This window comes from Pogoniulus pusillus, chromosome 10, assembly GCF_015220805.1.
Source record: "Pogoniulus pusillus isolate bPogPus1 chromosome 10, bPogPus1.pri, whole genome shotgun sequence".
NCBI lineage: Eukaryota > Metazoa > Chordata > Aves > Piciformes > Lybiidae > Pogoniulus > Pogoniulus pusillus.
The window spans coordinates 1,781,742-1,807,473 of NC_087273.1; the positions used below are offsets into that span (position 1 = coordinate 1,781,742).

At 44.2% G+C, this 25,732-nt stretch overlaps 1 protein-coding gene across 3 annotated transcripts in view; it reads left to right on the forward strand.

The window, feature by feature from the left end:
* The first annotated feature begins 2,232 nt into the window (after positions 1–2,232).
* Positions 2,233–25,732, forward strand: part of ZNF827 (zinc finger protein 827) — a 135,628-nt gene continuing 112,128 nt past the window's right edge. The window contains exons 1-2 of one of the 3 annotated variants that reach the window (XM_064149466.1): positions 2,233–2,367; positions 25,509–25,598. In XM_064149466.1, the coding sequence (XP_064005536.1) occupies positions 25,595–25,598 (4 nt within the window). In that variant the 5' untranslated portion in view covers positions 2,233–2,367; positions 25,509–25,594. Of the gene's footprint in view, positions 2,368–6,629; positions 6,766–24,006; positions 24,118–25,508; positions 25,599–25,732 lie in introns of those variants that run through there. The other 2 variants (XM_064149468.1, XM_064149469.1) reach the window with 2 other exon arrangements.

Sequence of the window (25,732 nt, forward strand, 5' to 3'; positions counted from 1 at the left end):
GTCTTTTAATTGCATTAAAATAGGTGTAGCCAGTTACATGTTTGCAGTAGAGTAAGCTTTTATGAGGCCAGACTAATGAATGAGCCCCTCTGCACCCTCTGAAGTCATATGATCCCCTCCCACAGGTATGGATTGAAATGGCAGGAGCAGCCATAGCACAAATATGCCAGTACCTAGAGAACAGTCCAGTGCAGGCCCATCAGTCAATGTCCTATTGATCATACTAACAGAAGTGGAGTAGCAGTGTGTCAGTGCTAAAACGTTGCCCTGGATTTATATTTGCACATTCTTCTAGAGATAATGTGATTTCAATTATATCCCCTGTAATTAAATCTTGTTAATAACCACGTGTTTCATTCAATTAGAGACCTTCTGGAGGCATCACTCAACTTCCTGCATCTGCTACAATGCAACATTGCGTTTGGGAAGAGCTGCAGTAGCAGAGCTCAAGAGCCAGCTGAGAGAACTTGACAGAAGTTTCCATCAGTAGAGGGAGGTCCACAGCAAGAAAAATATTCTGATGCTCTGAGCTTCCTCGTTCTGACCCTCCCATTCACTTGTGCCAGCTACAGACAGGCGTACAGCGGAGTTACTGTTGAAATGGAGGAGGTAAGGCAATAGCTTTTCAGACAGGATCTTTTCCTGGTAGCTGATAATTGATTTTAAACAATTGATTAAATGTTTTATTGGGATAGAATTGTTTCTGGTGCATAGAAGTGTTACAAGGCTCCCAGGGAGCAGCAGCTGCCATAGCTACATTTCAGGTGCCCTGCTAAATCATTCACATCTGGGAAAAGGACTCAACCTGTGAACTGTTTGAGGGACAGCATGATTGGCATCGAGTATCACAGAGTCAGAATGGTTTAGGTTGGAAGGGACCTCAAAGCTCAGCCAGTTCCAACCTCCTGCCATAAGCCAGGGGCATCTCCTACTAGAACAGGTCGCTCAAGGCCTCATCCAGCTTGGACTTGAACACCTCCAGGGAGGTGGTGGAGCACAGAAGCACCCAATGTGATCAAAGATGTGCTCCACAGCCTCCCTGGGCAACCTGTGCCAGTGTCTCACCACCCTCACTGCAAAGAACCCTTTCCTAACATCTAGTTTGAATCTCCCCTTAGCCAGTACAAACCCATTACCCCTCATCCTGTCATTACATTGCTTCCTGTTCTGGCACAGTGATCAGTGAGAAGTTGGTGCTGCTTAATGCCACCCAAACAGCTGCCAATAAAAGAAATCCATGACAGAAAAGGATTGTTGTCCCACATCACAAAGGGCCTCTTGCCTGCAGCAGTGCCATGTTCCTGTGTGGCCAGCTGATGGGTAAGGAATAAGATGGCAGCTGGGTTTAGGACAGCAGATTGCAATTGTTTGTCAAAACTCATGGGCTGTGTATTTGGTTGTTTCACAGCAGCGGTGTCAAGTGTGCCTGTTCCAGTTTGGCAACCAGGGAATGCACTCACACATGGGTACCTTCCTCTAGGTACAGCTGCAGCACTTTATTATAGCTCAAATACTAAAACCATAAAGAGAAAAGTATATGTAAGGAATCTATTGATCTGTTACTCTGCTGGAGTACTCTGTGCAGTTCTGGAGCCTCCAACACGAGAAGGATGTGGAACTGTTGGAGCAAGTCCAGAGGAGGGCCAAAAGGTGCTCAGAGGGCTGGAGTACCTCTGCTATGAGGACAGGCTACAAGAGTTGGGGCTCTGCAGCCTGGAGAGGAGAAGGGTTGGAGGAGACCTTATAGTGGCCTTCCAGGATCTGAAGGGGGCTGCAGGAAAGCTGGGGAGGGACTATTGACAAGGTCTTGTAATGACAGGAAGAGGGGTAATGGGTTTAAACTGGCAGAGGGGAGATTCAAATTAGATGTTAGGAAAGGATTCTTTGCAGTGAGGGTGGTGAGACACTGGCACAGGTTGCCCAGGGAGGTTGTGGAGCACAGAATCACAGAATGTGATCGAAGATCACACTGGGTGCTTCTGTACTCCATAACCTCCCTGGAGGTGTTCAAGTCCAAGTTGGATGAGGCCTTGAGCAACCTGTTCTAGTGGGAAGTGTCCCTACCTGTGGCAGGGGGTTGGAACTGGCTGAGCTTTGAGGTCCCTTCCAACCTAAACCATTCTGTGATTCTATGATATATATATATATATATATATATATATGTCTGTATCTTATACACAACTGCTTGTGTCTTCATCACAGCTTATTTATGCCATTGCCAGGTTTGAACACTTCAGAAGTTTGTCAACATCAGAACCTTTCTCGGTTGTTTCATCCTCCAAATGGAGAAACAAAAGGAATGCAGTTAAGAAGCTCACACACCCTGCCAGGGTTTGTTGAGAAGGCAGCTATAAGACTACTGCTACTGTAAGTGTTACAGAATGTTAAACATTGTAAGGTGTGTTTCCTGGATGAGCTGTGGAGATTAAGGAATCAGCCTGGTATTTCTCTTTTCCATTATAAAAATGATTGAATGATTTTCAGAGTTTAAGATAAAATGCCAGAGCCATGCTTCTTTCCCAAGCAAAGTGATTCCACAGAGAGCTGCAATAAAAAGGCTGTCTGAGAGGCTGTGTCTTTAGCAGTATGTGTAACATTTACACACAAATAACCTTTGCATGTGAATCTAGGTCAGCTTGTTGCCTCTGTCATGAAAATAATACCTAATGGTTGATTATGTCAGACAGAGGAAACTGATCTTAGCCACCTTGAATTGCTGTTTTTGAAGGCAGAGGTTGCCAAGCCTTTCTGTGTGCAACAGTCTGGCACACAAGAAGGACCTGTGGCAAGCTGATTGTATTTATCTATCTTGCAAGCTGTGGGTCAGCCTGCAGATTTCATCTCTTACTCTGATAGAGCACTCTGCAGCCTATATATACCTTCAGGATGCACAGGCCAAGAGCAGAGGGACACTTGCCAAGTTCCTAAACCTGACACCACATGTCAGTGGACCTGACAGTTGTGACTATTTGCATGGCTCAAGTCAAGTGTTTTCACATTTGACACTGCTGGTTAGCAGCAAGTTTTAATACAACAAAGCCTGGAGCACAGCCCTGTGAGGAGAGGCTGAGGGAGCTGGGGGTGTGCAGCCTGCAGCAGAGGAGGCTCAGGGCAGAGCTCATTGCTGACTACAACTACCTGAAGGGAGGCTGTAGCCAGGTGGGGTTGGGCTCTTCTGCCAGGCACCCAGCAACAGAAGAAGGGGACAGAGTCTGAAGTTGTGCCAGGGCAGGTCTAGGCTGGATGTGAGGAGGAAGTTGTTGGCAGAGAGAGTGATTGGCATTGGAATGGGCTGCCCAGGGAGGTGGTGGAGTTGCTGTGCCTGGAGGTGTTGAAGCCAAGCCTGGCTGGGGCACTTAGTGCCATGATCTGGTTGATTGTCTAGGGCTGGGTGCTAGGTTGGACTGGATGAGCTTGGAGGTCTCTTCCAACCTGGTTGATTCTCTGATTCTCTGAAAAGCAATGCATTGGTTTGATCTCAGATCTTTTCAATGATGAATTGTGTACTGTGAAGTGATTTGGACAAAAATATTTGAATCAGCTTGCAACAATACACAGAGTTCATGCAACTGCAGTCAGAATGAGGAAAAATAACCCACACTGGCAGGCAGTCAGCAAAGGGAAAACACCTGAGCAGAAGTTTGTTCCAGTTCATCATAACCAGATGTGATCTATAGCATGCCACAGTTTCCATCCTTGGGAAAAAGAAAAAAAGGAAACGTGGTCTAGATAAAACTCTCTTGCTGTGCTTGTTTGCAGTACCAAAAATATGTCCTTGCTTAGACAGCCTCAGCCACAGTTACATATATTTTCCAGCTGCTTGGTAGTGCAGGCACTGCTGCCCCTGTTAGGGCTGATGTGGAGGAGGAATTAATTTCTTTGTATAGAAAAAATGCAGCAAGAGTGCAAAGGAAAAAAAGTGTAATAATTTTGTTTCTTTTTATCAGGTAAGTTTAGTGTTAAGAACATACCAAAGTTCTTTGTTAATTTACATCCAGTACTTTTCCCTAACTTTTTTTCAGTTGTGATTTATTTAATTTTCTTTTTCTCTTTGTAGTCAGAGTGCTTTGAAGTGGTCCTGATTTATCCAGAAGCCTTCATAAATTGTGCTAACTGTAAAGGGTTAACCCTCCTGGGGGTGGTCTGAACCTGACCTCAGGTCCTCCTGACTCCTCTCTGGGAGTGGTCTGAACCTGACCCCGAGTGTAGTGGTTAGCCCACTCCCACTCTCTGTCTAGCACCCTATAAAAACAGAGGAGCTTACCCTTTCTTCCCTTCTTCCTTTCTTGCTTTCTTCATTTCTTCCTTTCTCTTTTTGCCCTCTCTGCCTGCCAGCACCACCTTTGATCCTGCTACTCTGGTCTTAGCACGTGGCCATTCTACCACATGGTGGGAAGCCTCTTCCTGAATCTGCCTCCATCCATTGCTGTCAATCTGGTTGTATAGATATTTTTGTATCTTGTTTCCCTTCCCTATACCTCTTTGTAACTCACCTACCTTAAGTATCTTTTATTTATTGTTAAAGTTTTTCTTTTAACTTCCAAATCATAGAATCACTAAATGAACCAGGCTGGAAGAGACCTCCAAGCTCACCCAGTCCAGCCTAGCACCCAGCCCTGTCCAGTCAACCAGACCATGGCACTAAGTGCCCCAACCAGGCTTTTCCTGAACACCTGCAGGGAAGATGACTCCACCACCTCCCTGGGCAGCCCATTCCAATGCCAATCACTCTCTCTGGGAAAAACTTCCTTCTAACAATCAAAGCAAGTCTCTTCTTTGGGTGTTTTACCCCTTTTCTCTCTACATCTAATTCCTTTCCTTCCAAAGTGAGGTGAGGGGAGAGGGGAAGGCATCCTATTATTGTATTGATTCTGTTAGCTAAGATTTGAGTCTCTGGGAAGTTTAAACTAGAAGCAATACACTAACCAGGACATTTATCTCTGTCACATAGAACCTGGTTGATGAGAATGTTAGGTCCAACTACACAGTTGGAACTTTAGTCATCTATAGTTTCTGTTGGTGCCACAGCAGAGAGGGAAAGAAAACTCCCAAATTTCTAACAGTGTACAAGCCACTTTGAAATTCCATTGCTGATTAGAGGACACTTGGATTCTTGTCCTGGACTTTCAGAGGCATTGGAAGTGAAGAACTGGCAATCCTTTCATAAGGAGGAATGCTTTGCCTAAGTTCATTGAAATCTGGTGGATTATTTCTGTGGCTGTGTTAGGTTGTCTGCCTTGGGAATTTTCCACTCTTACCAGTCTAGATTTGGCACTGCCAGAGCATCAGCTGCAGGTGAGCCACTCGTGTCCTTACCAACAGGTAACAGCTTCTTTCAGAGCAGATTTGGATGACCTGGTGATATGAGTGACAGCATCTGCTAGTACATCAGGAGTACTCTAGCCTGGGCTAAGCTGGCAGGCAAGCTGTAAGTGCTTCTCCTCAGGCACTGATTGCTTTCTTCTGTGACAGTAGCCACTGTGAGAACCTTGTCAGGAAGAGAGAGTTAATGTACCCTTAAACTCTGTGTACTTGATGGTGAATAGAAACACTTGTGCAGTACTGCACGACAATCTAAGGACTCCTGGCCAGCCAGTTAAGGGAAAATGGGAGAGTTGACAGAGCACAGCCAGACTTGTGGCTGTTCTTGCTGCCCACCTGCAGCTTTCTGTCTTCTCCTGCCCTACTTGGGTGGATCAGAGCTGGTATTTACCAAAAATACTGCCAGGGCAATGCGTGGACAGCAAAATCATGCAAGACAGATGTTCTTGGCTGTCCAGGTTTCCTCTCTGTGCCTTCCAATGAAGAAATAACTTTATGAACACAAGCCCTGTGAGGAGAGGCTGAGGGAGCTGGGGGTGTGCAGGCTGCAGAAGAGGAAGCTCAGGGCAGACCTCATTGCTGTCTGCAACTACCTGAAGGGAGGCTGTAGCCAGGTGGGGTTGGGCTCTGCTGCCAGGCAAACAGCAACAGAAGAAGGGGACAGAGTCTCAGGTTGTGGCAGGGGAGGTCTAGGCTGGATGTTAGAGGGAAGTTGTTGCTAAAGAGACTGATTTACATTGGAATGGGCTGCCCAGGGAGGTGGTGGAGTTGCTGTGGCTGGAGGTGTTGAAGCAAAGCCTGGCTGGGGCACTTAGTGCCATGGTCTGGTTGCTTGGCCAGGGCTGGGTGCTAGGTTGGGCTGGCTGAGCTTGGAGCTCTCTTCCAACCTGCTTGATTCTATGGCTCATTGGGTATCTGCTGCGCTGCGGGGCCAGCCTTGGGCCAGCCAGCCTTGGGCCAGCCAGCCTTGGGCCAGCCAGCCTTGGGCCAGCCAGCCTTGGGCCAGCCAGCCTTGGCTGCCGGTGGTGTGGTGGTTTCCCTGCCCACACGAGGCTTGCTCTGCTTTCCTGGCTGCCAGCTCTCGCCGAGGCTCCCCCAGCACTGCCCTGCAGCCCCAGGGCAGCCATCTTGTGGCCTCCTTGCCCAGGTGCAGCCTGTCTGGGCTCTGCCACTTCCCATTGGCTGGGGCTGCTGCCGGCTGCACCGGGATTGGCTCCAGCGCAGCTGCCCTGATTGGCTGCCGGCAGGGAGGCAGCTCTGCAGCAGCCCTGGTGGCTGAGGCGGGTTTGATCTGGATCCAGCCGGCTGGGGCTGGTTCCCAACGGCCGTGTGGAGGGCCCCTGCCACAGCAGCTGGGGGCAGCATGGTGGTGTTCCTTCGCCCCGAGGCTCTTCAGACCTCCCTCCTGCCAGCATGGCCGTCCGGAGCCGCGGGACAGCAGGGGTATGTGCAGCAGCCCCGGGGGCGGTCTGGGCCGCGAAGGGGCGGCAGAGAGGGGGTCTGTTGGCTGTGCGGAGTCAGGGCTGCCTGAGGAGAGCAAGTGAGGGCTGGCTGCTGTCTGGGTGCGGGAGCTGGCGTCAAAGAGGGCAGTGTGTGCTGGCCAAGGCAAAGCAGCAGTGACGGCTCTTGGTGTAAGGCCTAGGCAAGCTCTGAGGAGGTGTGGACAGGACGACTGGGCAGTGAGGTGGGTTCAAGAAGCGAGAGAGTTGTGATCCACGGGGCAGTCGAGTTGGGGGCCTGTGTCTAGTGGAGTCCTGCAGGGCTCAGTGCTGGGACCAGTGCTGCTCAATTCAGCGACCTGGATGAGGGAACAGAGGGTGCTGTCACCAGGTTTGCTGAGGACAAAAAGCTGGGAGGAGTGGCTGATAACACCTGAAGGCTGTGCTACCATGCAGCCGGACCTGGACAGGCTGGAGAGTTGGGTGGGGAGAGACTGAAATGCAAGGACAAGCACAGAGTCTTGCATCTGGGAAAGAACAACTCCACGGACCAGTATAGACTGGGGGCTGATGTGTTGGGGAGCAGCTCTGTATCTGGTCCTGGTGGACAGAACGATGTCCATTAACCAGCAATGTGCCCTTGTGGCCAAGAAGGCCAATAGCATCCTGGGTGGATTAGAAAGGGAGTGGTTACAGGTCGAGAGACTTCTCCTCCCCCTCCAATCTGCCCTGGTGAGACTACATCTGGAATATTGTGCCCGTTTCTGAGCTCTAAAGTTCAAGAAAGATGTCAGGGAACAGCTTGAAAGAGACCAGTGCAGAGCCCCAAAGATGCTGAAGGGAGTGAAACATGTCTCTCCTGAGGAAAGGCTGAGGCTGTTTAGCTTGGAGGAGACTGAGAGGTGACCTCACGTGTTTACAAAGCTGTGCAGGGCAATGTTGGGAGGATGCAGCCAAGCTCTGCTCAATGATACCCAACAATAGCATAAGGGGTGACAGGTGCAAGCTGGAGCAGAGTAGGTTCCATGGGAACAGAAGGGAAATCTTTCACTGTGAGCATGCCAGAACCCTGGAGCAGGCTGCCCAGAGAGGTTGTGGAGTCTCCCCTGATGGCAGTCGAATCTCACCCTGAGACATTCCTGTGTGACCTAAGTGAGTCTCCTCTGGCAGGGAGTAACATTCTGTGATTCTGTGCTGCTTGGCTCAGATGTGGTGGAGGATGAAAGCCCAGAGGAGAGAGAGCACAGGTTTTTAAACATGGAGAAACCATCCCTGGCCTATTGGGGGGCAAAGCAGTCCTTAGCAGTTTGCACACTGGAACAAGGACTAGTTTGCTGTTACTGCTCTGCTTTCTAGGCATCTGCCGTTGGCACGGCTGGAAACAGGGAACTGGGCCCTTGGTCTGACCTAGCAGAGCTGTCTGGTGCTCTAACCTTACCTGCCTACCATTTTTCTCCAATGTGCAGCTGCTGCTGGAATGAAGCTCTGTAGATGTACAGACATCTAGAGCTCAGCCTGGTGTTTATACCTGGGTGAACAGGAGCTCTGGCCGTTGACACTGAAGAATACAACAAAAGAAATGTCTCCAGTAGGGCTGCTGGTTAACAGCTTTAGCATGTTTCATGATATCTGGTGTTTCCAAAGTCCCAAGTTCTTGGAGTTAGAGAATGCAGAACTATCCATTTCCTTGCAAAGGTTCAGGTTACACAAGCTCTTGGGTTTGTAAGCTGAGAGGTCAAATCCAGTCAAATGCTGGTGTGGCTTATCTTGTATTAAATATTGCAGTAGTCATCTTATCTATCTGAGAAAGGTGAAGGGTTCAGTGACCCCAAGACTTGAGTCCATGGTGCCAGGGAGTCAGGGAATTTTTCAAACTTGCTCTCTTATGCTTATCCTCTTAGAGCCAGACTTTTCTAAAGGTGGTGTTAAAGATTGCTAGGCAGTTAAAAAGGTATGGTTAAAAAACCCCAGCACCCTCTATTAATTTGTAAGCCTTGCTTATGCTCTGATCCTATGGAGCACTGAGCACCTCAGGGGATTTTAACTTGTGCTGGCTTCAGGGGGATTCTTGTACTATATGCTCAGTCAGAAATCAGAAGAAGAGAGGGAGATTGTGCAGGGTTCAGAAATGTCTTTGGAGTTCACTCGTGGCAACCTTATCACAAGGTCATGGTTTTTAAGGGCTTCTGCAACTCTCAGCTCCCATAGCTGTGGTAATACAAGGATATTTGCTATCATTATACAAACAAACAAATGTCTAACCTTTGTGACTGAGAAAAATGTGAAAACATTGAATCCATTTATCTCCACACCACCAGACAACTGAAGTAACACAGGGCACCGAAGTGCAGTAATTCTTAAAACAAGCTCAGTGTATTTTTAATGTGGTTCAGTTTAGCAATCTTGGGATTTTCAGGCTTATTTCCTGTTCCCCCATTGTGCATCTTATTTTAAGTTTTGGACAGTGTATTTCCTACATCTGTTTGCACATGGGAGTAAGATAATCCTCTAAAAATTCTGAGCCCAGGACTGCTTGTTTTGATGTAGCATTTAGTGGGTAGGCTGCTGGGTCACTACAGGCTCTCTTCGAGGTGGTGCTAACGCTGACTGTGAAAGGGCTTTCATCGATTCAACAAGCCCTGTTGTGTGTTACAATATGTTGATGTTTTTCTTACCTCTTCTGATATGTTCAAAGTCATTTCACAAGCTGCTTCCACAAACAGTGGGAAGAAGCAGCACCTCTTCTGTCAGCCCTGAGCTCCATCCAGATTCCTCCTATGCTGAAATGATTAGCAAGAGTTTTGTTCAAGGCTCTCAGCTGCTCGTTTTGGACAGAAGCACTCCAATTCCATAAGACTTTTCTGAGCAGCTCTTCTAAATAACACTGATACCGAAAAGGCTCTTCTGGTTGCCTGCCTGGGTTATGTGATCTCATATCTGAACAACATAATTTACTATCAATATCTGAAGTGGATTGCTGCAGCTTCCCCAGTATATTAATAGCTGTGTCCATTATTTTCTGAAGAAGAGTCTCCTGCGCCTTTGTTGTGCTACAAGCATTACTGCTAACTGGGTAGCTGCCTGGAAAGGATGATCGTGTCCCCTGCTATTATAAATCTAGTGAGCTCACCTTTAAATGCCTGTCTTTATTCTCCCCTTTGGGCATTGTTCCAGTCACTTTTTGGCCTTTTTATTTTAGAGGAGAGCCTTGTCCATATGGTCGAAGGCAGAAGTTTACTTGCCCTCAGATTCAATTAGTCTGTGTTTGCTCTATATGTTTTGGAAGCAGACTGCCGCTGCGCAGGAGAGGGAAAATAGGCGTCTTCAATGAAAAACTAAATTAGTAGCCCACATGCATCAAAGGAGAAAAAAAGCCCATGCTAGAGGATACAGCAGGTCTAAATATGCATGCCCTGATTCACATAGCCAGCCAAACTCTTTCAAACAGAAACATAATTTGACCTATGAAGTAATTAATGCCATGATTAGGAGGAGGGAAGACACCACAGTTCAGGCTGCAGCCGAACTGCTTTCCATTAATAGAAAGCTCTATTATCCGCTCCCCCAGCACACTTCCCTAGTTTTAAAAAATACATTTGCTACACAATTTCTGTCTCTGAACTGAAGGCACAGTAGATTGTTGCTGCAAAATCTCAATGAAGTTGGTGTGAGCTTCTCATGTTCTCTGACTCCAAGTGTTGGCTTCCATTGTTTGAAAAGGATACCTCACTTCTTCTTCAGCCTTGCCATACGATCCCTTTGACAGATTTTTGAGGAAGACAGATTGGCTTCAATTAAAAGGTATTTATTGGGTTTTATTCCTAGGCAGTTGTAAGGCAGATCTCCCACATACCAACATCAGTGGATATTTTCTGCTGGATTCAGCACATGGGAGTCACTGCTACAGGATTTCATGACCTTCGTTTTGTTATATATGCTGAAAATGTAATCAAACAACTTCAGGAGGAAAACCTATCAGGGACTTTCAAATATGCAGATAGTAACTCTGCTCAAAAATATCCCTGAATCAGACATCAACAGAAACTGCAGGAGTGTAGTGAGGCAGTGTCGCTTCTCCATCACTTCTTTAAGCACTTATTGTTGGCTTCTGCTACAGGAAAGGCACTTGGTGGCATGGACCTTTGATTGGATCAATATAGCCAGTCTGAGCTACGTCAACAAAAATTCACTTTGGCTCAAAGTTAAAAATCATTCTTTTAGAACTGTAGCCACAGTTTTTTAATCAATCACATTAGATATTCCAACTTTTTTCGTTAGATACACTGAGCAGTTCTGTTTTCTTCTTCATGTTCTGTGATACCTTTTGACAATTACAAGGAAAAGGAACATGGTTATATTTTCAGCTTCTGAGGTACAATATATTTACCTCTAAAATGTGATCTGAAACTTCTCCACTATTCAAGGGAAGACTTTGTTAGATTAAGAGCCTGAAAATCGGTTTACCTTTTTTCCTGAGAAAGTTCCTCTTTCTTTGTATTCATGAGAATCATGCTACTACAGACTGAAATGTAAAACATCCAGGAAGGGCAGGGCTAGAGATTTTTACAGAAGTTGTGGTTCTAAGTGTCTTACCACCAGAGGAAAAAAATGGTCATTTTTCTATTGAGGTTTTGAGCTCTCTTTTTCCTTGGGGAAAAACAAAACAAACTCAAATACCAAAAAAACCCTCAACACCACCACAAACCTTAACAACAAAGCAGCTGTTTTAAAAATAGCTTTGAAAATGGAAAGTGACCTCTAGGATATAATCAATGGCCATTCTCTTCCAAAATGTTCCTGAGTTACAGGGCCAGGACCAGGACTTATGTTTCGATTCTCCCATTGAAATCCTTCATCCTCTGTAGACCTTAAAAGGACTCTGCTCATACCCTTTCCAAAAGGTCAGACCTGCCCTGTTATCCTTGTTTTCCAGTGAGGTTACTGAACATCTTGCCAAGGGTCGCTGGAGAAGCTTGCTGCAGTGCCAGGAACAGTGTAGCCTGCACCTACAGCCTTGACAGAACCTCATTTGTAAATGATCCCTATCTCTTCAATTAGGACAGCTCTAAAATCAGGCTAATAATGTTTAGAGTTAGTTTTGCACAGAGCTTTGAGTGTTAGAAATAAACACTTGCTCTGCAGATGCAAAGGGTTTTTTTTTCATGTGGAGTAATTGCAAGTGAGTAAAAATGGGAAGATGATCCAAAACATTTCAAGACTTCAGATCATCAGTGACTGTCAGTGACATTTGTTTTCCTAATATCTTAAGTGGTTTTGTATATCCTCTAGGAAGGCTAAGCTATGTCCAGGGAAAAGCTTTAGCATTATTCTACCTACCTTTGTGATGCCTGGCCCCCGATGTGTAGTTCAAAACATGACGTTAGGCACAGCATTTCTGGCTGCATGAATATTGAATTTGCCAACAGGAGAGCAGTGGGGCTGCATCAGAACACTGAGCCCAGACGCAAGGGCCCTCTGATAGGTGAAAAAAAAGTCTCTACTCTTACCCAAATTTCACTGGGATTTAAAAATACTTCTTATTTCAGATACCTACTTTTTAATTTAGGAGAGATTTATCCTGAGTATCTCAGATACAACAAAGTGGAGCTCCTTGCAAAACTCCATTTTATGGTAAACTTTGTACAATAAATACTCTCTTTGGCCTTAAATTAAAAAAGGACAATTTATTGCTTGAGTTTAAGACTACTTTTCTTGAAGATGTCCAAAGCATAAACTGGATATCTTCAGGCTCTGATAAGGCAGAGAGAAATGAGGAGAGGGTTGGCTGTCAGCCAGCAAAGCTGCCCACAGTAAAAGAGAAGTGTGATGTAGTCCACCTTGGCCAGCCTGTGCCAGCCTGACTGCAAAAGACACCTAAGGACAAAGTCAGGATTTGGAGGAAGCTGAAGCACTGAAACTCAGCAGCACGGGACCACCCCTGCTTTAATGCCAGCCTCTGAGAATGAAGAAGCTCAGCTAGACACAAAGTCAGTCTGTAGTTAAAATCTGTGATCTTCCCAAAGTTTTTTTAAGCCCAGTATAATAGTGGGGTCTGAGAGCTGGCTCTGGGAATGTAATGCTTTAACACAGGGGTCCAATCTCAGTACCCTGGCAGCAAAACGCTGGCTTATGGAATGGTTAATCCATCTTCCCTTTCTCTCTCTGCTGCCTATGGCTCCTGCTCTTGTGAACTGTCATATCCTTTCTCCATTATGTAATAGCCTAGAGGTCACACATGTTCCTCTGCTGTGAATAATACATCTCTATGAAGCTTTACTATCTCTGTTTGAAAATTTATTTCTTTCATTTTAATATTTTATCAATTTTGTCCTAAATGGATGACCTTAACTGGTTGCAGTTCATTTCATTTCTTCTCCGCTTAAATATTTCAAAGGTTCCAAAGCACAAACATCAGTCATGCAGTGTGTAACAAAAATGCTCAGCTTGAGCTTTGGGTTATTTAATTGTAATTGTCAAGCTATTAGAAAAAAATTGATTTTTTTTTTTTTCCCCATTCCTTCTCCCCATTTCTATCTTTGTCTCATCTGGTATTTAGCTACAGAGCTATAGAATGCATTAATACCATTAGTAGTAAATAACAGACAGCCAAGGGCCCAAATCACTATGCAATGGGGGAAGGCACTGCATTCAAAAAATTGTTCACTAATGTAATGGTCCAGTATTGAATACAGTATTTGGTGTTAGGTACAAGTTGAGCCTTTTGCCCTTGATCTGAAGAAGAGGGAACCAGAGTTCTGGGGTCTGAGCTAGGACCGTCTCAGTACTGTTGACCAATCTGGATTTCATTAAGCTGGAAAAGGAGTGTATTTTAATAGTAAATCAGAATAGTTTGAGTTAGAAGAGACCTTGACTATCATCTAGTTCCAACCCCCCGTGCCATGGACAAGGACACCTTCTAAACCAACTTGCTCAAGGCTCAGCTCTGAACACTTGCAGGCTTGGAGCTGCCACAAGCTATCTGGACAGCTTGTTCCAGGGTCTCACCACCTCCATGGGCAAGAATTTCCTACTAATGTCTCATCTAAATAGAGTTTCCTTCAATTTGAAGCCATTACAACTTGTCCTGTCACTACATGCCTTTGTTAGAAGTCCATCTCCAGCTCTCCTGGGAGGCCCCCTTTAAATACTTGAAGGCTGATGTAAGTTCTCCCTGGAACCTTTTCTCCAGGCGGAACAACCCTAAGTTCCACAGCCTGCCTTCACAGTACAGGTGCTTCAGCCCTTTGATCATCTTTATGGCTTCCTCTAGACCTGAAATCACAGCACATAGACGTGCAACGGGAGAGAAGAAGACAAGTGTCTGGTAGCCCTAGCTGTGAAGTGGGTTGTGCTGTCAGATTGGGGCTGATAGGGTTCTTCACAAGAGCAGCAGCCCTACCCCTTCTAAAGCCTTTTGGGGTAATTAAATTCTTGCCTCATAAATGTCAGTAATAGTTGGCTATGGCTTTCTTGCTTCCTGTCCTGAGCAGCTTAGTGTCACTGCAGGCAGCTTTGCACTGACAGTTGCCAAGTTCCTGACCCTTCTGATGTATAAAATGCTTTGGGTTATTTAGAAGTGAAAGGCAATAAAAGCTAGTAAGCACAATTCAATTTCATGATTGTTATTCTGCAGTTATGAGAAAGCAAAACTAAGATATGTGTAGTTCACTCTGTGGCATTTTTATTGAAAATAGGAATAACAACACTCTGAAGGAATCTGATTCGTCTCCTCCAGTGCTTTTAAAGGAACTGTAACTGTTCTGTGTTTGCAAATAGAAAAATCAGTGTACAATCCATTTTTTATATGGAAGGGATTTTATTGTTTGGGATGTGTCTGTATTTATGCTGATTTTCACCTCTCTTGTTGGTCTTGCACAACTGTAGCAGTATCAGCAGTGTGTGTAAGATTTGGGTTCATGTTTCATTTCTGACATCTCTGTGCCATGCTACTGCGTCATAACCTGTGCTCTGCTCTGGCTATGCAGTATTCCACATCAGGAAGATACGTTAAATTCCTCCTTCCCACTGAGTCCCTAACTGCCCCCTTGAGCAAAGCAGGGAAGAAATGCACCACCTCTCTCACACTGGCTGTAGGGTTTTGGTTTACCTTCTGTCACATCACAACAAATGTCCTTTCAGGGTCACAAAAAGCAGGTATCTCTGTGCCTCCATGTGAACAAATGGGGACATATTCATAGAATCATAGAATCAAGCAGGTTGGAAGAGACCTCCAGGCTCATCCAGCCCAACCTAGCACCCAGCCCTGGTCAATCAACCAGACCATGGCACTAAGTGCCCCAGCCAGGCTTGGCTTCAACACCTCCAGGGACAGCAACTCCACCACCTCCCTGGGCAGCCCATTCCAATGCCAATCACTCTCTCTGCCAACAACTTCCTCCTCACATCCAGCCCACACCTCCCCAAGCACAGCTTGAGGCTGTGTCCCCTTCTTCTGTTGCTGGTTGCCTGGCAGAAGAGCCCAACCCCACCTGGCTACAACCTCCCTTCAGGTAGTTGTAGACAGCAATGAGCTCTGCCCTGAGCCTCCTCCTCTGCAGGCTGCACACCCCCAGCTCCCTCAGCCTCTCCTCCCAGGGCTGTGCTCCAGGCCCCTCACAGCTTTGTTGCCCTTCTCTGGACACCTTCCACTACTTCAACATCTCTCTTGAATTGTTTTCAAGTGCGATTGTTGGAACGTGCACAGAGGTGAAAATGAGTTTAAATGAGTGAATGTTTACATAGGATGCTCTTGTTTCCTTCTGGGTCCTTGGACATCAGTCATTTAGCCCTGTTTTCATGGTAATTCTGTTTTCCCCCAGGCCACAGAATAGGTTTTAGCACAAACCAGAGTAAATAGTTCTTTAAAGGACACTTGATATCCTTCTTAGGTATGCTTTGCCCTACAGAAACATCTCTCTTGGCTTCTGAAGAGCTTTCTGAAGGTTGCTTCTGTATCTACAGGGGTTTTTTATTCAGTTAGTGTAGCAGGTGAGAGTATCTTGCCTCAACAAGGAGTATGTTAATATTATCCTTCAGAAAGTTTTTGCAAACACATCCTCCACATCTCTGATTATGTAATTAAAATAGTATAAGCATGGAAAATCCTTCTAAATGCCTATTTCAATCCTAAAGGATCTTCTTACTCTGGAGTATTACACCAGATAGAAGGTTTAGAAAGAAAGTGCAACTAGGAGCTGATAGAACAATTATGAACATGTTCTCTTTATTAGCACAGTAGCAGTGATATTGCTGTGAGCAGTGCACCTTGTACTTGAATAGCTTTAGTATGCTGTAAACTGTATTTTGGGCTGGTAGGCAGCCAGACAAAACATGGTGGGGCAGGAAGTGTAGGATGTACAGGAACCACAGCACAGAGACCAAAACACCAGAGTGTAGTCTGACTCCAGTGTCTGCTGTTCGGTGGCAGGCAGGCACAGGTACCCAAAAGCCTGTGCAGGAACAGTGGCACTTTTCCAGAAGCAGATTTCCCTGGGAAATCTTTCATTTTGACCACAGTGAAAATGCTCTGCTCCTCTTTACCTCGGTGTGCTAAACATGCTCATCAGTAGCAGTTTTTAATGTGACTCCAGCTGCTCTTTCCACTCTCTGGATAAAGACCCGAGGTTTGGGAGCTAGAGGTTAGGAATTCAGATCCTGGGTTCCGCTGGCAGGTGCGTGTGTACATTTGGCTGGAAACAACGCTGTCCGTGTGTATACAGCCACGGATCACTGCGGCAGCACAAGTCAATTAGCCTTTCTGACACTTCAGTGTCCTGTGAAATAATTTTAGGAATACTTTAGGGGATGTTGTCAGAAGGACAGTGCTGAGAGCCACAGGACACAAAGGGTAAAGCTAGCAAAATAGTCATCTCTGCCACAGGTTTCCAAACACTTCTGTGGTTACAGGCACCTGAACTTCTCTACGTTTCTTTGGTGTCTCCTGAGAAACACAAAGGGCAACAATTAACCTTTACTTCGTCCAAACCATGAAAAGCAATAGAGGAATCTTTAAGGTGGCATGCCTCCTCTGAGCGTTAGGCTGGTGACTGTGGTGAGAGAGAAGTTGTGGAAGTCAAGATAGGGAGAGCTGAGCCTACTAATTTAGAGTATTTTCTAAGTCCCCCATTTTGCTTTTAAAGGCAATGAATGACACGCAAGAGTCTTCAGCTTTGCCCTGTAGTGTAGGGATGACTCCAGTGTAAGAGAAATCTCCACTCATTCTTCAGGAGTTCCACTTCACTGAAGCTGTTCTGTCAAACAACAGAAGGCTGCAGGTGGTTCTCACTGACTGCTACAGTGCTGGGTGTTTTTACATTTTCCCATCTTCTATTCTAGATGTAAATAAAGCACTTAAGAAGTGCTGACATTTTGCATTGAAATTTTGTAAATTTTCCCAGTTGCCAGCTGAAAACTAAGCAGAGCTTTCATCTGACTTTTATTTGTTTGGGCTTTTTTCACCTTGTCCTTTTTGGAAGGGAAAAGATGTGTATGAAAAAAAAAATATTACTTTCTTTTTGATATGACTTGAAAGTTGAGAAAATAACAGGTTATTAGTTTCTAGTTTTAGAATTTGTGGCCTGAGTTTTTCTCTAATGAAGACATGATCTATTTATTTATTTTTTACCTCATTGCTCTGTGTTTTGGTTGGTTGGTGTTTTAGCTTTTTCCCCCATTGCAGAAAGTATGAAAAGGCTTCTTTTCTAAATAAAATCAAGTGTAAGTAAAACATAATATCACTTCCCCCCCCCCTTTTATTTATCTCTCCTGCCCAATTTTGGTATAAAAGAAAGTTTTCATTTTACAGAAAGTTTACAGGAAATTGTAGTGATTTTTCTTCCACTCCCTCCTCTGTGCTTCTTTCCCTTTAGAGTGTTTTTACTGAAGACTCTGTATGTGACATTGCACATTGTTAGGAGGTGAAATTAGTGTCGAGATTAAGTATGGGACACGTGGGAAGCGTAATGGAGGGCAACAGATGAGAGAAGGAATAGAAGAAAAGGAAATTATTGAGGGAAAGAGATAAAGATGTAATTGTTTTGTTGCTGTTTGACATGTTTTGAAAAGAAATTGAGACAAGAATGTTGGAAAAGATTAAATTAAAATGAATGCTAAATATTCTTTTAAAAGCCTAGTATTGTGCAAGTTTTGATAATGAATTACACAGCAAGACAAGCAAGGTAATTATTCTACTTGACAGTCCTGTTTAAGCCTCATTTGCAAGGTTTAATTCAGTCGTGGGCACCAGGTTTGAAAATTACCTCAGTATTTTGGAAATAGTTCACTTGACAGCAACAAAAATACCAAAAAAAGTTGAAAAATGAGGCCTATGAAGAGAGGCCAAGAAATCTGGCATGGTCCAGCTAGAAAAAACAAAGCTGAAAGGAGACATAATAATTTTAAAATAACTAAAAAGGGATAAGGAAAAGAGGACTTAGTCTTAACCAGTGAAGAGCAACAGGGCAAATCCAGTCTAAACTGTAGTTTCAGGTGAAATGTACATGATGTGCTGAGGCTAGGCTCTGTCTGAGGGCTGTGACAGAGAAAATGAGGTAGAAGTTTGGATGTTGGGATGGGGACTTTGCAGTGGCAGACAGCCACCTTGTCTTCAAACTCAAGCTGGTGAAGGAGGGCCTCAGGAGTTCAGCCCTGGAGACAGGAGGAGAACCACACTTGTGCTATGGAAGTTTTGGGCTGATACCCTGCAGCTGTCCCTAGCCAACAACAGCTAGTTATCTAGCTTTCCTCCTCCTTCATTCACCGGAGACTGAGGTGGATTTCACCAGAGCTGGCAGGTACAGTCTGACTCTGGCCCCACTTTATTCTGGTAGACCTAGGAGAGGTTGTGAAGGGAGTGCAGAAGGTCTTAGGTATGGTTGAGGTGCGATGTGGTTATCTCTCTAGTAAAAAGAATTTAGAAGTAATGAAATCAACTCTGTTCCTTGCAGAGGAATGAAAGCAACCTGCTAACAATCCCATGTCACAGTATTGATTCTCCTCTTGTATTTTCAGAGCTTTGAAGCTGCTATGGTCTGTTGGCTCATTAAGTTACATTTACAGGTTGTCCCTAAACGCTGGCTTTTACATAGTCTGCATTTTAACAGTCTTTAAGTGCATATCAATACATTCTGTCCTCTGTGCAAACCACAAAGAAATCCCATTTCTGCAGTGGCTAATGAGGTACCAGTGTGGCCAAATAAACAGAAGAAGGAATTGCACAGTGTCAGGAAGCTTGACCAAAGAAATGTCACCTTCAGAGAAGCAGCAACTGAGAAATGACCTTTCACTTTATTACAGCATGCCAAATGTGGCTGGATTCAGACAAGAACCTGCAATTACTGAATATTTACAAATGTATACTCTTAACTCATGAAGAAGCTCAATAGAGTTTGGGGGGCTTATGTCATATAAAGCATACATTATGAAAGATGTGTTCAACACACTGACAAGTAGCACAAGTGAAATTACAGTTGAATTATCCAATTAGATTTTAGTAACTATACATATTATTAAGGATTTTTCATTACAGAGGATAAGATGTCAGGGTCCTGGCAGTTGTACTGACCTCTTATGCCACTGGGAAAGACATAGAGAGGCTTCCAAAAGAGCAATATAGTTCCTGTTTAATCATTAAATAAAGAAAAAGGTTTTGCTTCTCTCAAGGTGGCATCCCGTTTCAGTGTACCTTGCCTTAAATCTGTAGGTATTAGTAAAATATACATCACAGAAACACTCCATGCTTTAGAATTCACTTGCACTGTGTTTACAGAACTTAGAAAGTGTTGTAAGTGCATGTATATGAATCCTCAAAAATATGTAAATAACCCCTGGAGGCTTCTCACTTTAATTCACTTTATTTCTGTTAGGAAAATAAAAAAGAGAAAACCCTCCAATAGGTTAGTGAAGATCTCTGTAAAGCTGTCAGATCCACACAAATACTCAACTATGCCAAAGGAAGAAGAAAACATGGTGGCAATTTATAATGTGGTTTATGCTACATTGTAACTATAAATTACAAATAAAATGGGCCTCTGCAAGGCCTCTCTGAACTCTTCCCATGGCCTCGTTGCTCAGAGCAGGGTGGGCACCTTGAAGCTTCCAACAGAGTGAGGTTTCTGATGAGATGCTGGCAATGGGAAAGACTGTGCAGTATGTTTTTAAACTGTATCTTTTCCTCAACCACCGTAATTTTTTTGCAAGCCATGTGATCCTCAAATTACCAATACAAATGGGAATACAATTAATAGTGGTGCCATATCTTTTGTGCCAGGGAAGCTTACCTTTTATGCTATTAAGCAGAGCAAATGTCTTCTCCTGGGCCTCGTCTTCTCTATATGGTGCTGTCGTTTCAGGAATACATCATCATCAGAGTGCTTTGTCCCAGTGATGTATTACACTAATACATCTGTTGCTTTAATGATATATTAGTGTAATACCTTATCAGAGTGATGCATACCAATGATCTATTACTCAAAAGGTGGTGCCATTCAGGAACGAAAGAATCCATGGGCATATTCAGTATAATTACACAGACAAAAGCCACCATACATTACACAGAAGCTGCTTTCATGGAACCAAGAAGGCTAGGATTATGCCAGCCTCTCCAGCGCCTGTTTCTAGTGCCATTGCACTAGATTTGTAATGCTGAGGTGTTACATCTCTTTTAAACCTTTTAAATATACTAAGAGCAACTACCATTAACCTTGGGTCACTGTGAAACAGACTGTATCCAGTTACATTATTTTTACTACATAGTAGTACAGTACTTACTTACCCGTAACCATATGAAACCAAGTAACATTAACCTCCAAATAGTCTGAAGAACATATCATATCTCATTATAATAATCTGGGCTTCATCCTTTGCCTGACTTTTATTATTGTCCATTCTCCAACATTTTCGATTACATGACAGTTGAACTTCAGCCTGTCATTAACTGAAGGCCTCTTTAATCTCAGCCTTCATTTGCTTTGCCATTACATTTTTTAAATGACTTTAACCACCAAAAATGAGATGAAGTTGGTCTAATTTACGCTGGTTTGTGTAGTGTGTTAATTAAACATTTCAAAACACCATCCAGAGATGATCGCAAAAAAAACCCCACCAAGTTCTACTTTCTGTTTTTTAAGCTTTCATTGTAAAAAAAAAGGTAAAAAATATAAACCAATAATATAAACCCTCAAAACTCAAAGCTTTTCCTCCTTTGCCTTAAATTCCTTGCTAATTGGGTCCAAAATAAAGAGGGTCAGATCCACATTTTGGCTTGTGGTGATCTAACTGAGATATAAAGTATTGCTGAGCTTCTCTAAATACGCTTTACACTCAAGTGTGAAGAGTGTTGCTCAGTAGAACACCAAGGCCTCCAACTGAGTTCACTTCATCAGAGCACGAAAAGGTGTGTAGATAGCTCTAGAGTTTTTTGCCAAATAATCCAACACAAAACAATTACTAACACAAATGAGGGTGAACAAGACAGGCAAAATATTTATAGTAGGTAAATAGTAGATTTGCTTTCCTCAGCTTCATTGCTAGTGACAGGTATGACTTTGATCTGCAGAGAGGGTTGGTAGAGCAGCTTTCAGGAATGTATTTAGTCAGAACATCCTACTCCTTACGTTCCTACTCCTCCAAGGTCACTCAGCTGACCTGTGACCTTCCAGTTTGGAAACTGCTGACCTAGATCACGAGGGGATGAAGGAGCAGAAGTTGTCATTGTAACAGTCTGATTCAAGAAGTAAGCTGCTCTTAAAGGTAGAGCAAGGCTGAGTGGAGTAGCTTGTCTAAATGCTATAGAACGGCTAAAGCAGAAGGTGGCGTAACAGGTTACAGCAGAGGGTGAGGTCTGTGTCCAAATGAGGCAACAAGATGCAGAGCAGAGCGTCGGGGGCAGCTCCTGGCAGTAGCACTAGTGGGGGCCTTTCTGCCACAGAGTTTATCATAGCCAAACTAAGCCTTGCTTCGTAAAGTATCCGGGTCTGAGAGGAGGCTGCTGTAGCTGTGTCCCAGTCACCATCCTGTGGAACACTTTGGTGGTTTTTTTTTTCCTGTTAAAACTAAAATTAAATCTGGGAATTTGTGGATGGAGCTATGATACCTGCTCTCTGGCAGAGGTGGAAGTATGGCTGCAGTGAGAACCAGTGACATACTACTCTGATCAAAAAATCTGCAAGTGGCCTAGTTGCATCTGGGGAGTGAACGACGAAAGGCATCCCCTTTATCTGACCTCTGTAGGTTGGACCTCCAGGGCCAGCTAGAAATATTTACCTGAAAGTAGAATTGCTCAGGTCACTGTGCTAGGATATTTGCAACATTTCCTGCTCTTCCCACGTGAGAAAACTGGCTGCTTCACTGAGTATTTACTAGCATTCATCAGTCCTGCAAATCTCTTGGATCTGGCAGCTGAAGTTTGCAGTAGTGCTGGCTTCCTGGTTGTGGTGGATCTACTATGTTCCTTCCAGAAGTCTCTGAAAGAAGCCTTCCAAAGCATTTTTGGCAAACACAGTAGCTGTTCTTTCTGATAAACTGCAGGTGAGCAAATAGACCTTTGTGTAACTTGCCTTGTGTGCTGAGCAGTTGGAGGGGATGGATTTGGTCTGGGAAGAGAGACTAGCAGGTGGGCTTCTGATACTCTTCCTGTGTACATAGCTTACAGACTATGCACTAATGTATACATCAACAGCTCTTGGTATGTAATAACATTTAGGGTCACAGCAGCCTAGCAAGGTAGGAGGGGTGTTAATCTTTTCTTAAGAGGTGAGGACTTGCATGGAGAAAGAAAGAAAGCTAAATGCTCAATAGTGTCCAATAGGCTAGGGGACTGCAGGCAAAGTGTGTGGTCTTGCCCAGCATGGCTTTCATGGCCATTCAGCCCTAGGCAGCCTTTGGTTTCTTCTTTAGAGGTGCAGTTTGTGGGGTCTTTGGGAACCCATCTGAATGACAAATGACTTTGGGTTTTTGTTTCTCTCAGTTAATTTTAGCACCATATGTTGTCTGATCACATTCACTGTGTGCTACACAAATGCTTTTGCTAGTGTGGTGCAGAAAAAGAGGAATGATAGACAGGGTGGGTGGCAGCTGCTTACATTTCCTCTAACTGTACTACTACTGAGTGTCAAACCATGCCATGTTACTAGGCTGTGTCAGATTATGTGTGGTGGCTTAGGACACAACACTCTTGATAGTTAAATGGTATTTCTTTTAGTGAAATGAATGATAGAATGATTATGGGGATTTAAGAGTCAGAGTTTGCCTTGAAACCAGATTTTAGGTACTGACAAATTTGATGGTTCAGGCTGAACCAGTTTTCCAATCCCCTCTGTAGTCTGTGGAGAGAGCAAGGCTTCTCCAGAGAAATTCAACTTGCCTTTCCCTGGATGGGGAGCAACTGCCACCTGGTACTGCTAACTATCTTCTGACAACAAAAAACCTAGAAATCTAAGTTACATTAACTGACTTTCCTCTATCATAGTTAAGACTAGCAGCACTTGCATCTGCAATCTACTGCCTAAAATTCTCCAAGACTGGTACCTTCCCTTAGTTTAACACTGCATGTCTGAAACTCCATCAACACCAAAGGTCATCTGGAACTACTTTGAGTGGGGAGAACTGAGAGGTGATGCACAACCTCTGACAGCTTACCTGCGTTCCCATGGTGCAGGCTGCTGTCTACACAGCACAGGCCCTGGCCAAAGCTTAGCCTATCACCCTGTGATTTCTGTTTCTTAAAATAGGGAAAAAAACACCCCTAAAACAATAAGATTGCAATTCCGAACTGGAAAATGGTAAGGCAGAAAGGGAAGTCACAGAACAGAAGCATGAGGAGGGGATGCCAAGGCATCACAGCTGGGTCAGCAGCCACTTAACTTGGATCAGAGACAGGTGGCTGATTTTGCCTGACTGTCTCAACACCTGAACTTCAAACTGGAGTGGGTAAGGTGAGGATTGATGATTAATTCTGCTGAGTCTGTTATGAGAAAATTGACTTCTGGCAAGGGGATGGAAAGAGCAGTTGTGGACAGCAATGTGGCTCAAGCCTTGGAACATCTTGCATGAGAGTTCTTACAAACAAAAACTCAGCTAGGAGCAGATCAGTGAGGATTTTGCCATTGATTGAATTGGGACCAGTAATTACTAATTAGGCCAAATATGCAACACTTGTGCTGCTGTTTAGAGCAGAGATGTTTATTTCTGGGGGCTTTTGTCAATAGTAGAAGCTGGAACCTTTCCTCTTACCGCTTTTCAGCCTGGAAAACAGGACTTATAAATCTTTGTGCTACTTGCTTTTAAAATGTGTGATTTAAAAAGTAGGAGTTGGCTGATAAGGATGGATGCATGGAAGGACCATTCAGGCAAATAAATGGTGAGTTCTTTCCTCTTCAGCCCCTCAGGCACTGCTTGCTGACCTAAGTGCATTAAATAACTACATAAAATATTTGTGGGTATGCACTCAGGTACAGTAGAAAAACTTGTTTAAAAGAAAAAAGGAACTTGTAGCAGAAAAGGATGGTTCTGTAAAACAACTGTACTGTGTTACTGGTAGGACAGGCATTTTTTTCTCATGTTGACACAATAGCTATTTCTCTTTATAGACACTTCTTGGGGAGATGTTTTGCTGAATAACTCTCTTCTGGTTTCAGTCTAGCTGGTCTCTAGAGGGCTGTGATAGTTGGTAGAAGATACAGGAGCCTAGAAATCAGGTTCACAGAGCTGCTGGCTTCTTCAGGAAAACTGAAAAGAAACTGTTAAAATTTGAGGTCATGCCTATTAAGAATTCTGAGGAAAAGCTGGATTTCATTTGTAAAGAAATGCTGTTTGGGAAAGGTGTGCAGAGGGCTGTTGATTTATCACAAGTCAGTTTTCTCTGGTGTTGCAGACTTAGCTGCCCAGTTGAATACCCCAAACCAAGCTATAGATGTACGGACTAGTGGGCCCATCCTCCAGTGCAGAACAGAAATATACTTGATACTATTTCAACATCAGGATTTGATTATTGGAAAAAAATGAGGTGTTCCACAGAAGAAGAGGGAAAACAGTACTTTGATCAGCTGCACCTGTAAGTCTTGGTCAGTGGATAAGCAGCCTGATTGCCACCTGAGCGTGTGCTGAAAGGGCAGCTAGTATGTGTTGTCTTCTGGCCTGCCATATCCTTCAGAAGGAAACTGATGCAAGGAGAAGCAGAGAGACTGGTGACCAGGAGAACTTCCTTGCAGTGAAGATGCACTCTGAGACAGACTGACAGAATATAGATAAAGACTGACAGCATAATCCTGTTCTTTTAGCTCCTTAGAGTTTGTCCTAAGTCATTACAGGAGGGTTCCATCGGACATCCCTGAAGGGTTGTTGCTATTTCTCTTCTACAGAAATAAGCTGAATCATTGAATGTGGTGGTGAGGCTGATGCAATGAGTTGCCCCATGCTTCTCTCTGCCTGGACTGTCTCCAGGTGCTAGTGTTCAAGAGCTGTTCCCAAAAAAAGCTCCAAAACCTCCAAGCCTACTCAGCCTAAGCCTGACCTACCTCTGAACCTTTACTTGGAGGGGAAAGCCTCAGCTGTTAATTATCTCCGAAAGCATCTAAACTTAGCTTTCATTGTTGACAGTTTCCTAGATTCAAACATACTACACAGTTCGGCCTGGCATTGTGCTTTAGCCTGATCTGAATCAAGAATATGTCTTCCAGCTTCCACTGATGGAGGCAGTGGGAGTGATCAGGGTGCTCAGAAAAGGCATTGATTGCCACTGTTTTCTTCTAGATCAAAGGAGTGCAGGACAAAGCCAGAAGCTAAGAGCCGACGATAGTCTGTCATAGTGCAGACCACTGGTCAGTGAACTCCAGGATATGGGTGAGCTAAGTTCAGTTTCTTTCTTGAAGGAACTGTTTCCAGTCCATATCTTGAACTTTATAAAGTATGCCTATATTACTTGATATTTGTCTGTGTAGGATGACAAAACTCATTTAGGAAAATGCATAAACAAC